At 45.9% G+C, this 14342-nt stretch overlaps 1 protein-coding gene across 1 annotated transcript in view; it reads left to right on the top strand.

Moving 5' to 3' along the window:
* VAMP5 (vesicle associated membrane protein 5) overlaps positions 1–5664 on the top strand; it is a 38023-nt gene extending 32359 nt beyond the window's left edge. Inside the window, exon 3 of the mRNA XM_063445556.1 lies at positions 4566–5664. Coding sequence (XP_063301626.1) covers positions 4566–4757 — 192 coding nt within the window. The 3' untranslated portion in view covers positions 4758–5664. The remainder of the gene's footprint in view (positions 1–4565) is intronic.
* The last annotated feature ends 8678 nt before the right edge of the window (positions 5665–14342 follow it).

The following is a 14342-nucleotide window of genomic DNA, read 5'->3' as shown; positions in this document are numbered from 1 at the left end:
GTTCCACTTTACAGTACCCCAATATTGTTGGGCAGGGCCGGATTAACATAGGGGCTGATGGAGCTGCAGCTCCAGGCCCAGGCCCATGGAATAGGCCCATTGGTTTTAAAAAAAAAAAAAAAAAAATTTAAATTTTTATTTTTTTTTTTTTACACACTACTCTTAGGGTTGCCAGGTATTTCTCATGTATTTCTTAGGGTTGTCAGGTATTTCTCAGAAGTATTTCTCAGGTATTTGAGGCTGCCTAGCCGGTGCCGGTATTGCAGTAATACCGGCAATACAAATGTAAACATAGTTTATTCTGCAATACTAGCGCCGGCCAGTAGGGGTCGCTGTTTGTGTGGAGAGAGGCAGTGATAAGAAGTTACGGCATCTCCCTCCCTGCCTCTCTCTACTCACTGATCCGCGGGGACCAGTTCTGCACAGAGAGTCCAGACAGCAGCTCCGAGACATGGGGACGCTGAGACATTGGGACACTGGGTAACATGGGGACCCTGAGCATGAACGTCCGCAGGAATTTTTCCGGGGGGGAGGGGGGACATAATTGTAATGACATCCATGCTTGGCCCCTTTTTGACAGTGTCATGAAAGGGAAGGAGCATAGTCATTTTCACATAAAGCCAGGGTGAATAGCGTTTTCACAACTATGGTGTCAGGAATATATGTTTGTATTCCTTACACTATAGTGTTCCTTTCATCAAATTACAGGAACATTCTGGTCACCATAACAACTTTATCTAAATGAAAATGATGTGATGCAAGGAGGCCCCTGGGTGCTCTTTCTTTAAAGGGGTTAAACCGCTCTCAAATGGTTTACCCCCAAAGGCTTCCTTCAGCTCCAGATCTCCAGGTCGCTCAGTGGTATTCAACTTCTGAAACAGAGTGTCAGGAAGTGCAGATTGACGTCAGGCATGGGTGCTGCAGATTGGCTAGAGTGGTCAGCTGACCCTCTAAGCCAATCGCTAGTTCCCGATTCATAAAAATGTTTTACGTTTTTATGAATGGGGAGCTACTGATTGGCTTAGAGTGCTAGCTGACCCATCTAGCCAATCAGCGGCACCCCTACCCAGCGGCCCTCTGTGTTTCCTGACACTCAGTAAATAAAAGTGAACACATTAACACTGATATTGTTTGTTTTTACCTGGGGAGATGAGAAGGTCCAAAGTTTCCCTGCCAGGCCCAGGTACCAACGCCTAATGATGTGGTGTCCAGAATGAAGTGCTCCAATCTCATTTTCTTCTCCTTCATTTGACACAGTCTTCTTTGCCTTCTGAGGCTCCTTCTGCTCCTTTACCTTTCTGCTACTTTCTGCTTATTTTGCGCCCTTCTGCTCTCTTTCTGATCCCTTTCTGCTCCTTGATGGCCCTTCCTGCTTCTTGATGGCCCTTCCTGCTTCTTACTGCCCTTCCTGCTTCTTTCTGCCCCTTCCAGCTTCTTGCAGCCCCTTGCTGATCCTTTCTGTTCCTTCTGATTCTTCCTGCCCCTTCCTGCTCCTTGCTGCCCCTTCCTGCACCTTGCAGACCCTCCCTGCTCCCTCTTCCTACTCCTTGCTGCCTCTTCCTACTCCTTGCTGCCCCTTCCTGCTCCTTGCTGCCCCTTCCTGCTCCTTGCTGCCCCTTCCTGCTCCTTGCTGCCCCTTCCTGCTCCTTGCTGCCTCTTCCTACTCCTTGCTGCCTCTTCCTACTCCTTGCTGACCCCTCTTGCTCCTTGCAGACCCTTCCTACTCCTTGTAGACCGTCCCTACCCCTTCCTGCTGCCCCTTCCTATTCCTTGCTGACCCCTCCTGCCTCTTGCAGACCCTTTCTGCTCCTTGCTGACCCCTCCTGCTCCTTGCTGCTCCTTCTACTTTACCCTCCTACTCCTTGAAAACCTTTCGACCCCTTCCTGCTTCTTGCTGCCCCTTTCTATTCCTTGCTGGCCCCTCCTGCCCCTTGCAGAACCTTTCTGCTCCTTCTACTTTACCTTCCTCTATGCGGTCTCCCCCACCCCCCATCCCTCACTTATCTGCTCTGTAGGCTGCCTCTGTGCTGCTCCCCTGCGGTTTCAGTCATGAGAGAGAGGCAGGGATAAGCTGTAGCTTCCTGCCTTTCTCCATTCACAGCGCCACCTACTGGCCAGCGCTGGTATTGCACTGTATTCTCACACTAAAACGAAAAATAGCAGCACAAGCTGAAAAATCCGGGGGGGCCAAGTACCCCCTTTACCCCCCCATTCGGATGCCCATGACCCTGAGACACTAGGGACACAGTGGCCCCATGTCTCCCAGTGGCCCCTAGTCTGTGTCCCCATGTCTCCCAGCCACTGTCCCCAGTGTCTCAGTGTCCCCATGTCTCCCAGTGTCCCCATGTCTCTAAGTGTCCCCTAGTGTCCTAGTGACATCAGGACACATGGAGACATGAGGACACAGACTCTAAGGGACACTGGGAGACATGGGGATACAAACACTAGGGGACACTGGGCGACATGGGGACACTGAGAGGCATGGAGACACAGGGAGACATGGGGACACTGGGCGACTGAGACATAGGAGACATGGCAGTGTTCCCATGTCTCCCAGCCAGTGTCCCTAGTATCTCAGTATCGCCATGTGTCCCTGGTGTCTCTCAGTGTCTGTAGTGTGCCAGTGTCCCTAGTGTCTCAGTGTTCCCTAGACTCCCAAAGTCCCCTAGTCTCCCAATGTCTCTGTGTCCCCATGTCTCCTAGTGTCTCAGTGTCCCCTAGTATAAAAGAAAAAATCTCAGGCACTCAATGTGATAGATTTAGGCAGGTTTATTGGACACCGCAACGTTTCGACCTGTACCCAGGTCTTTATCAAGTCTCCAATGTCCCCTATGTATCAGTGTCCCCTATGTATCAGTGTCTCAGTGCCCCATGTCTCTAAGTGCCCATAGTGTCTCTGTGCCCGTAGTGTCTCTGTGCCCGTAGTGTCTCTGTGCCCGTAGTGTCTCAGTGTCCCCTAGTATAAAAGAAAAAAATCTCAGGCACTCACTGTGATAGCATTAAGCAGGTTTATTGGACACCACAACATTTTGACCTGTACCCAGGTTTTTATCAAGTCTCCAGTGTCCCCTATATATCACAGTATCTCAGTGCCCCATGTCTCCCTGTGTCCCCTCGTGTCTGTCACCCAGTGTCCCCAAGAGTCTCAGATTTTCCAGGTCTCCCAGTGTTCCCTAGTATCTGTGTCCCCATGTCTCCCAGTGTCCCAATGTCTCTCAATGTCCCCTAGTGACATGGGGACACTGGGAGACATGAGGACACAAACACTAAGGGACTGGGAGACATAGGGACACAGACATTCCCCCTTTTTGTGTATGTTCGCCCTTTCGGACGTTCTGGTTATGTGATTTGTGTCAGTAGCCCACCCTTTTACCGCATCCATAGACTTCCTGCTTTACTGGACACTGCTGTTAGGGGGTATGGGTTTACTTGAAAGATGAAAGCATGAGATTAGCAAAGGGTATGTGTTTTCTCATAGTTGCATCCTATGAGTTTCCCTACAGCATCATCTCCATCAGATACATGACGCTTAGGAGGTAGGACTGTTTTAGTGTTTTTGGTCAATAAGATTTTGTAATTAGGCCCATCATAATTATCAGCACCAGGCCCACTGGGCTCTTAATCCGGCCCTGTTGTTGGGTCCTACACTAATTCCAACGTGGGAGAGAAATCAAATGGTGTTTGCATCTGTGTGTCTGTGTATCTGCATGTGTGTCAATTTTTGTTTTTATCTGTGTGTCTCTACATCTGTATGCGTGTCAGTGTGTGCATTTGTATGTGTCAGTGTGTGTATTTGTGTGTCAGTGTATTTGTGTGTCAGTGTGTGTATCAGTGCGTCTCTGTACTGCATGTGTATCAGTGTGTCTATCAGTGTGTCTATCAGTGTGTCTGTATCTGCGTATCTGCATGTATGTCAGTGTGTGTATCAGTCTGTCTATGTATCTGCATCTGTGTCAGTGTTTGTATTTTTATGTGTGTCAGTGAAGGTTTGAATAGAAATGTTATTTTAATTATACTTTTCATTTGGTATAGAGCCGATATATAATTTGCATTGTGAGTATATACATCAAAGCACTATCACTTTAATTGTTTAGTTTTGACACTGCATTTTTTAGTGTTTTTATCACATTAATTTTGCACTATATATTCACAATGTTTCTACAACAGATTATTAAACTACACTTTAGCTTATTTAGCACTATTTAATTGTCTCCCACGTTGGAATTAGTGTAGGACTCACCAATATTGGGGTACTGTATAGTAGTGGTGGGCCTTGTACAATTTAAAAATATATTTTATGAATGCGATGTTCCATAATCTGTATTATGTATACATTTTGGTCGCTACGGCAGCACCATTCCTGCAAGGGGCATCTTCCAGGTGTGCCCCCAATTCCCTTTTGTTTTTAACATGCCCCATATTTGTGAAATAAATAGCACCTAATAGTAAAAAAAATAATAATACATTTACACAACCAAGTCCAGCATTAACAGTTTAAATGAGATTTATTCATATTTATGTTGTATCACAGTGGTATTAATAGTTTTTTTTTATTTTTTTATTAGGCCTCCAACTTCCAGAAGACTGCCAAGACAGTGGAACGCCACACACGATGGCAGAAGTGGCGGTGGTATTTAATCAGTGGAGGCATTGTTGTTGTGTTTGTGGTTATAATCATTATTGTCATCTTGGTTATGACGAGTGGTGGGGAGAACAGACCTGCACAAGAGACAACAGAGAAAAATGACGCCAATTGATAAAATCTCAGCATTGGACATTGGATGAAATATCCCAACATCTCTGCTAGAAGTGGGGAAGCCAGTGACAAGGAAGTATGTGAGATGTACTGAGAACTGAACAGTCATTGTTTGGACAACTACAGAAAATGTATTATCTCCCACATTTTCTATATGGACTTAGTCTGTTTTCTCTTCATCCTTCTCCCTATACATATGTATACACTTTGCTTCTTTTACCTTGCATTAAAGGCTGTGATTTTCAAGGGGCAGCTTATAGATGCTTTTTATTTTGGTATTAGAGAGTCTATTAAAAACAAAATCTCAAGTTGTACAGTTTCTGCAGTGTAACACAGGGAAAAAAGGGCTTTCATCACTTTGAGACAATTGTCTTATTCAAAAGCTTTAGCTTTAAATGAGACAGCTGCCTCTCTCTGCAGGTTGAAAAAAGCAGGTATAACAGTTTTTATTTTTTTTTATATTTTCCTGCATCTTTTTTCTTATGCTTGACACATCAGTGTCTTACCCGTAGGAATTCTGAAAAAGTGCACTGGGCATAATGGACAGATTTACACATATACAGTTTGAAGATCCCATCAGTTTGCAAAATCTTGACAGGGTAAGAGAGTTAGTCTGATCATTGTGATCATGCATAGCGGGCTCTGGTGTTGAGTTTCTCTCTCCTGCTGGGGGTGAATTTTTTTCTTGCTTTATCTTAGTTTGTATAATTGTTTAAAATTGTCTGCTGGTTTAAAAAAAAAAAAAAAAAAAAGTCAAGTGATGCATGTCTTTTTAAAGTCACATCCATCCTGCAGGAATCTGCTTCAGCTATGCAGATGTCAAGACAACTGCCAGTTCAGTGGCCCGTTTAATGCACTGGAAGTTTATTTCAAATGATAAATTGATATAAAGCATTCTATGTTGCAAATTGCTGTGCGGTGTCATTATTTATGGTATAAAATAATTAATCGGACTCTAACTTATATTTAAACAATGACAATTTATGTCTGCTGCTAGGATCAACTTTGGCTCACTCCTTAAAGGAAAATAACCTGAGCAGATTTAACCTGGTGTTATTCACATTGCGTTTTAGTTGTAATTTCACATTTTCTAATATTGTAACATGTTACCAGTAAAAAAACAAAAAACTATTTGTGGACAGAAGATCACTAACTTGAGATCAAATCAATGTGTTCATTCAAGTTTGAGGCAATTATTTTAAGAGCATTTAAAGCGCTAATCCTGAGCCAGGAAGCTGCTCTGACACACACACACACACATTAATTTTTTTTCTGTCGGAAAGAGCATTTTCCTTTAAAATGTAGGTGTACGGAAAACATGCAAGGTAAGTGAAACCTAAAACGTAAGTCAGGGTAAAAGGGTGATGGGAAAAGGAAATTAAATGAAAACAGCCTTAAATAGAGCAGATGGTGTAAATCTCTTTCCTGGTACTGTGAATCTTACTGTAAACTGTTCCCTCTGGGCACTATAAATAAGAATATTATGTAAATAAAGACTGAATACAACACTTCATTGTGGTGTGACCGTTAAAATGGTTACACATCCTGTTTTGTGAAGTTTCCGCTCCAGGTCACAAAGGGCAGAATGGGGATTTTTAAATACTTTAACTTCAAGTATCAGTAGTTGGCTTTCTCTCTGTTTTGTTGCTTCCTGACTCCAAATTGTCAACATTATCACTGGCAGACTCTGCGTCATTTGTCCTTTCTGTGTCACTGTCTGTCTTCTCTCACTAACAAACCAGACCGTGATTGCTCTTGCTAACCCTTTGGATTCTTATGGGCATGTGCCCAAAGCAGAGAGAGAATGCCATCTTTGTGTCATTGCCTCTGTGCAATGGGCATGTGATTTGTGCAACAAAGAACAAGAGGGGAAGGGTGGTGATTCCAGAGTGAGTATATGACTTGTATACAACATAAGATAATGATGAATAGGGAAAATAAAGAGGTCAGAAATGGAATGTGGTGATCCTCCAAAAGAGGGTCAGCATACACTGCGAGATCAACAAAACTGGTAGAATACACGCAAAGTGTGGTGAGAAAAAACAGCAATATGAAAATGGGAACATATTAACAAAGCATCCATTCTATACCAGAATAGATGGAAATGGACACAACATACTGCTTTAGAACTGAATTAGAACTAAATTGATACCATGCATTAGAACTAGAGATTAGCAAACCCGAACTGGAAAGTTCGGGTTCGTACCGAACATTACGGTTTTTGGACCCCGGACCTGAACACGGACATTTCAGTGTATGTTCGAGTTGGAGTTCGGTGTTCAGCGATTTAATGACGCGTTTTGAAAGGCTGCAGGGCAGCCAATCAACAAGCGTTTGACTTGTGTGCCCATAGAAGCCATCACAGCCATGCCTACTAATGGCATGGCTGTGATTGGCCAGTGCAGCATGTGACCCAGCTTCTATATATAAGCTGGAGTCACGTAGCGCCGCACGTCACATGAGCTGTTATTAGTGTAGGGAGAGGATGCTGCAGCTGTGAGGGACTGATTAGGAAATAATTCTGGTGTTGAATCTGCAAACTACAGCGATTATTTTTAGGTTTTTATTTTTTTTAAGAGAGTGCAGTGCACTTGCAACTGCATGTGTGCCAGGCACATTGCTTTAATCCTGTTCTGGTAGCACAGTGGGCAACATCTAGGCATTTTTAAATACTGCAATTTTTTTGGTGCTAAATAGTACATTTGCGTACAGCATTTCTTGCAGTCTAATAAAACCCTTAAATACTACTGTTACATTGTTGGTTTAAAAAAATCACACTTTTTTGTGCTAAATAGTACATTTGCGGCCTGCAGTGCCCTTCATGTCTGAGAGTCAAATAGAACCGTCAAATACTGTGGTTACAGCGCAGTTTTAAAAATTCAATTTTTTTTGTTGCTAAATAGTACATTTGGGGTGTGCACTTTATATCTGAGAGTCAAATAGAACCGTCAAATACTGTGGTTACCCCGCAGTTTTAAAAATGCTAATTTTTTTGGTGCTAAATAGTACATTTGCGGCCTGCGGTGCACTTCATATCTGAGAGTCAAATAGAACCGTCAAATACTGTGGTTACAGCGCTGTTTTTTAAAATTACTAATTTTTGGGTGCTAAATAGTACATTTGGGGTGTGCACTTCATATCTGAGAGTCAAATAGAACCGTCAAATTCTGTGGTTCCATCACAGTTTTAAAAATTCGAATGTTTTTGGTGCTAAATAGTACATTTGCGGCCTGCGGTGCACTTCATATGTGAAAGTCAAATAGAACCGTCAAATACTGTTGTTACATCGCACTTTGAAAAATTCAAATTTAAACCATCTGTTAGTTTGGTGGGTGAACGCAAAGAATGAGGAGAGCGTCAAATAAGGGAGGTGGCCCTGGTCGTGGTGCTGCTGGTGTTGGTGGCTCTCCTGTTGCAGGGAGAGGACCTGGTCGATCTGTGCCTGCTACACGCAGAAGTGAAACACCTTCCTCAGGTGCGAGTAGGCGACAGAACCTTCAGCGTTATTTGGTAGGCCCGAATGCCGCTCTACGAATGGTGAGGCCAGAACAAGTACAGGCAATAGCAGATTGGATGGCTGACAGTGCCTCCAGTTCCTTCACATTGTTTCCCACCCGGTCCCCTGCTGAAAGCTTAGAGTCGGCACCTGCAGCCCATGGCCATCTGTCTTTCACCTCACCACCTTGCAAATCAGCCAAGCAGTCTGAGCCACAAGTCATGCAGCAGTCTCTAATGCTTTTTGATGACTCTGCTGGCGGGGTTTCCGTGGGCCATGCACCTAGCCCTGCCCCAGAAGTGGAAGAGATTGAGTGCACTGATGCACAACCAATTATGTGTCAGGATGTGGACATGCGAGGACCACCGCAGCACGTCTCTGATGATGACGAAACACAGGTGCCAACTGCTGTGGCTTTCTGCAGTGTGCAGTCCAGCAAGGAGGGCAGGGCTGAGGAGTGGGTGGAAGATGATGTGGAGGATGATGAGGTCCTAGACCCCACATGGAATCAAGGTTATGTGAGTGACGTGTGCAGTTTGGAGGATGAGGCGGTGGTCGCCAGAGGCACCAGCACAGCATAAAAGGGAGCAGGGTGCAAAAGCGGAGCGGCCATCCCCTACACAGTACGCCTGCTACTGCCCACCGCACCCAGGGATCGAGCACACCAAAGCCAGCTCCAAGGAGTTCCCTGGCATGGCAGTTCTTCAGACAATGTGCTGACGACAAGTGGTTTGCACGCTGTGCAATCAGAGCCTGAAGCGAGGCATAAACGCTCTAAACCTGAGCACAACCTGCATGACCAGGCATCTACATGCAAAGCAAGAGCTGCAGTGGAATAAGCAAGAAAGGTCTCAGGCTCCTCCTGCTTCCTCTTCTGCTGCTGTCTCGGCCTCTTCCTCCACCTCTGGAGTGACAGTGGCACCTGCCACCCAGCAAACAGAGGATGTGGCAGCAACGCCACCACGTCCGCCACCGTCCCCATGCATCTCCACACTGTCCCATGGAAGCGTTCAGCTGTCCATCTCCCAAACACTTGAGAGAAAAAGGAAGTACGCCCCTACCCACCCGCGATCCCTGGCCCTGAATGCCAGCAGACTGAATGATAGCATTTTCATTTCCTGGCCTTTGAAATGCTGTCATTCAGTCTGGTGGAGACAGACAGTTCTAAAAACCTGATGGCGGTGGTTGTACCATGGTACGTGGCTCCCAGCCGCTACTACTTTTCCAGACGAGCCATCCCTTCCCTGCACAACCAATTGGCGGACAAAATCAGGTGTGCACTGCGCAACGCCATCTGTGCCAAGGTCCACATAACCACTGATATGTGGACCAGTAAGCACGGGCAGGGAAGCTATATCTCCCTAACTGCACACTGGGCAAATGTAGTGGCAGTTGGGCCTGAGGCGGATAGCAGTTTGGCACATGTCCTTCCGCCACCGAGGATTGCAGGGCATTTCTCTTTGCCTCCTGTTGCCTCCTCCTCCTACTCCGCTTCCTCCTCCTCTACCACCTCCTCATCCGGTCAGCATAACACCTTCACCACCAACTTCAGCACAGCCAGGGGGAAACGACAGCAGGCTGTTTTAAAACTCATATGTTTGGGGGGAAAACCCCACACCGCGCAGGAGCTGTGGATGGGCATGGAACAACAGACCGATGAGTGGTTGTTGCCACTGAGCCTCAAGCCCGGCCTGGTGGTGTGCGATAATGGGCGAAATCTCGTAGCAGCTCTGGGCCTAGCCAGTTTGATGCACATCCCTTGCCTGGCGCATGTGCTGAATTTGGTGATGCAGAAATTCCTGAAAAACTACCCAGATATACCAGAGCTGCTGCAGAAAGTGTGGGCCGTCTGTGTGCGCTTTCGGGCGTTCTCACCCTGCTGCTGCTCGCCTGTCTGTGCTGCAGCGTAACTTCGGCCTTCCTGCTCACTGCCTCATATGCGACGTGCCCACAAGGTGGAACTCCACCTTGCACATGCTGGAGAGACTGTGCGAGCAGCACCAGGCGATAGTGGAGTTTCAGCTGCAGTACGCACGGGTCAGTCGCTCTGCGGAACAGCACCACTTCACCACCAATGAGTGGGCCTCCATGCGAGACCTGTGTGCCATGTTGCAGTGTTTCAAGTACTCCACCAACATGGCCAGTGCCGCTGACGCCATTCTCAGCCTTACTATCCCACTTCTATGTCTCCGTGAAAAAACGCTTTGGGCGATGATGGAAGAGGATGTGGCACAGGAGGAAGAGGAGGAGGAAGAGGGGGTCATTTCCACGGTTATCAGGCTAGTCATTCACAAGTGGCTCGGAGGGTAGGTTCCAGCACCAGCATAGGCCAGGTACACTATTGTCCAGCCGTGTTCCCATCAGGATGGCACCCAACGCAGCTCATGGGCATCACTGGAGCGTGGCTGGGGGGATACGGAGGACACAGACGATACACCTCCCACAGAGGACAGCTTATCCTTGCCTCTGGGCAGCCTGGCACACATGAGCGACTACATGCTGCAGTGCCTGCGCAACGACTGCCGAGTTGCCAACAGTCTAACTTGTGCTGATTACTGAGTAGCCACCCTGCTGAATCCCCGTTACAAGGACAACGTGCCATCCTTAATTCCTTCACTGGAGCGTGATCGGAAGATGCGCAACTACAAGCGCACACTGGTAGACGCGCTGCTGAGGGCATTCCCAACTGACACCGGGGGCTCAGTGGAAGCACAAGGCGAAGGCAGAGGAGGAAGAAGAGGTTGCCAACGCAGCTGGAGCACCGACAGAACCTCAGAAGGCAGGGTTAGCATGGCCGAAATGTGGAAAAGCTTTTTCAGCACGCCACAACAACCAGCACCACCAGCTGATATGGAACGTCTTAGCAGGAGGGAGCATTTCAGCAACATGGTGGAACAGTATGTGTGCACACGCCTACACGTACTGACTGATGGGTCTGCCCCATTCAACTTCTGGGTCTTCAAATTGGGCACATGGTCTGAGCTTGCCCTTTATGCCTTGGAGGTGCTGGCCTGCCCTGCAGCCAGTGTATTGTCTGAACGTGTGTTTAGCACGGCAGGGGACGTTATCACAGACAAGCGCAGCTGCCTGTCCACAGCCAACGTGGACAAGCTCACGTTTATTAAAATGAACCAGGCATTAATCCCACCAGACTTGTCTGTACCTTGTGCAGAATAGACATTTATACCGGCCTCCCCCAGCCATTGTTATACTCAAGTGCACTTATTCTTTGTTTCCTTTTTTTATATGTCCCAATATTTTGGGGGCTACCCCAATTAAAAAATAAACAAAAAAAACAGTGTTGGCTACCTCCTCCTCCTCCACCGCCGCTTCCACCTACACCGCCACGGTCACCGCCTCCTCAACCTCCTACTCCACATCCACCTCCTCCTCCTAGTTCAAGATTATTATTTTAAATTTTTATGTATTTTATGTTATTTTAAGTTATTTCCCTATCCACATTTGTTTGCAGGGCACTTGTCCTACTCTTACCCCCATTTTACTTCCTTTTGCAGCCCTCTAGCCCTTTTTAGAGGCATTTTAGTGCCCAACAGTTTGGGTCCCCATTGACTTCACTGGGGTTTGGGGTCAAGTTCGAGTCCGAACTTGTCTAACTTTTTGTTGATGTTCGCCGAACCCGAACATCCAGGTGTCCGCTCATCTCTAATTAGAACATAAAGCAATAAACAATCTCGAGTTTTCTTATTTTTTGGCAAAATAAAATACCTTCTCTGTTATACCTCCACATTCTTCTCTTTATACTGTAAATTGATTGATACTACACGATGTGTATGTGTTCATAATTTGATATAGAAACATAGAAACATAGAATGTGACGGCAGATAAGAACCGTTGGGCCCATCTAGTCTGCCCAATTTTCTAAATACTTGCATTAGTCTCTGGCCTCATCTTATAGTTAGGATAGCCTTATGCCTATCCCACGCATGCTTAAACTCCTTTACTGTGTTAACCTCTACCACTTCAGCTGGAAGGCTATTCCATGCATCCACTACACTCTCAGTAAAGTAATACTTCCTGGTATTATTTTTAAACCTTTGTCCCTCTAATTTAAGACTATGTCCTCTTGTTGTGGTAGTTTTTCTTCTTTTAAATATAGTCTCCTCCTTTACTGTGTTTGATTCCCTTTATGTATTTAAATGTTTCTATCATATCCCCCCTGTCTCATCTTTCCTCCAAGCTATACATGTTAAGATCCTTTAACCTTTCCTGGTAAGTTTTATCCTGCAATCCATGAACCAGTTTAGTAGCCCTTCTCTGAACTCTCTCTAAGGCATGGTTCGTCAACCTGGTCCCTACCGCCCACTAGTGGGCGTTTCAGGATTCCAGGTGGGCGTTAGGGATTTCCAGGTTGATGGTGTGGGCGGGCGGGTGCGAGCCAGCAGTACCCGTGCGACTGGGTACCGCTGTGCCCATTTGCGGCTCAGGCCCGCGCAGTAAACCGCCGGGGCCACCTTCCAAAGTGTCCATCGGGTGGCCCATGCTGTCAGGGCCACCCGATGGATGCGGATTGTAAGGGGGCCCGGTCAGCGCTGGGCGCTTTAACAGCACGACCGGGACCCCTGTGATGACATCACAGAGCTGGGAGGAAGTGATTCCCCGGTCACTCCTCCCAGCTAAAACTGAGAGCCGCGCGGGAGGAAGCAGTGGGAACTCTGACTCCCATCCACCTGAGCCACCACTGGACCCCAGGAAAAGTCACCCTCCTGCACCTTAAAGGTAGGAAACAGGAGGGTGACTTAAATATAATGTGTGTGTTTGTTTGTGTGTGAGTGTCTTTGTAGGTATGTCTTGTGTATGTGTGTGTCTTTGTATGTCTTGTGTGTGTGTCTGTCTGTATGTGTCTTTGTATGTATGTCTTGTGTGTGTGTATGTGTCTGTCTGTATATATGTGTGTCTTGTCTTTGTATGTATGTGTCATTGTATGTGTCTTGTGTGTCTGCATGTGTGTGTGTCTATGTATGTCTTATATGTGTGTCTGCATGTCTGTGTGTGTCTGTTTGTATGTATGTGTCTTGTATGTATGCCTGTCTGTGTGCCTGTCTGCGTCTTTGTGTGTGTATGTATGTGTGTCTTGTGTGTATGTGTGTCTGTATGTGTCTGTACGTGTGTCTTGTGTGTGTGTGTCTTGTATGTGTGTGTGTGTGTCGTATGTGTGTCTTTGTGTGTGTGTCTTGTATGTGTGTCTGTATGTGTGCCTGTCTGTTATAGTGGACTATAGTAAGTGGGCTACCTAGCTTAGCCTTCCTACTGGGCATTGCTATAAGGAAGGTTAAAAAAATAGAAAAAAAGGGAAAAAAAGGTGGGGAGGGGAATTGAGGAGGGAGAGGAGATGAGCTGACGCACAAATGAGAAATCAAGTCGTCTGAATATCACTGAAAGAGACCTTCGTTTGTTCCTTACGAAAATCGAACCAGATATCAAATATTTAGTCTCGCAGCATCAACCTCAAGGATCTCATTAATCACTAGTAAAGGTAATTTCAATGTACTTTATTGTTTTCTCATTAAACTTTATAAAGTTAAAAACCTTATAAACCTGCATTAAGTAGAAATAAAAAGATAAATGTACGTACATTTATTTTTTTTTTAAAACACCCTCCTTTCTTAAAAATATTCCGCATTTGCGCGAAAACTGGTTGGCGGTAAGGAAATTTTTTCAACCAAAAAGATGCATTAGTGGGCGGTAGGTAGAAAAAGGTTGACTACCACTGCTCTAAGGTATCAATATCCTTCTGAAGATACGGTCTCTAGTACTGCGTACAATACTCCAAGTGAGGTCTCACCAGTGTTCTGTACAATGGCATGAGCACTTCCCTCTTTCTACTGCTAATACCTCTCCCTATACAACCAAGCATTCTGCTAGCATTTCCTGCTGCTCTGTTACATTGTCTGCCTACCGTTAAGTCATCAGAAATAATCACCCCTAAATCCCTTTCCTCAGATGTTGAGGTTAGGACTCTATCAAATATTCTGTACTCTGCATTCTGCATTATCTTGCACTTATCCACATTAAATGTCAGTTGCCACAACTCTGACCATTTTTCTAGTTTACCTAAATCATTAGCCATTT

This window comes from Pelobates fuscus, chromosome 3, assembly GCF_036172605.1.
Source record: "Pelobates fuscus isolate aPelFus1 chromosome 3, aPelFus1.pri, whole genome shotgun sequence".
NCBI lineage: Eukaryota > Metazoa > Chordata > Amphibia > Anura > Pelobatidae > Pelobates > Pelobates fuscus.
Note: the sequence above shows the minus strand (reverse complement) of the source record. Positions and strands in the feature narration are given on the sequence as shown.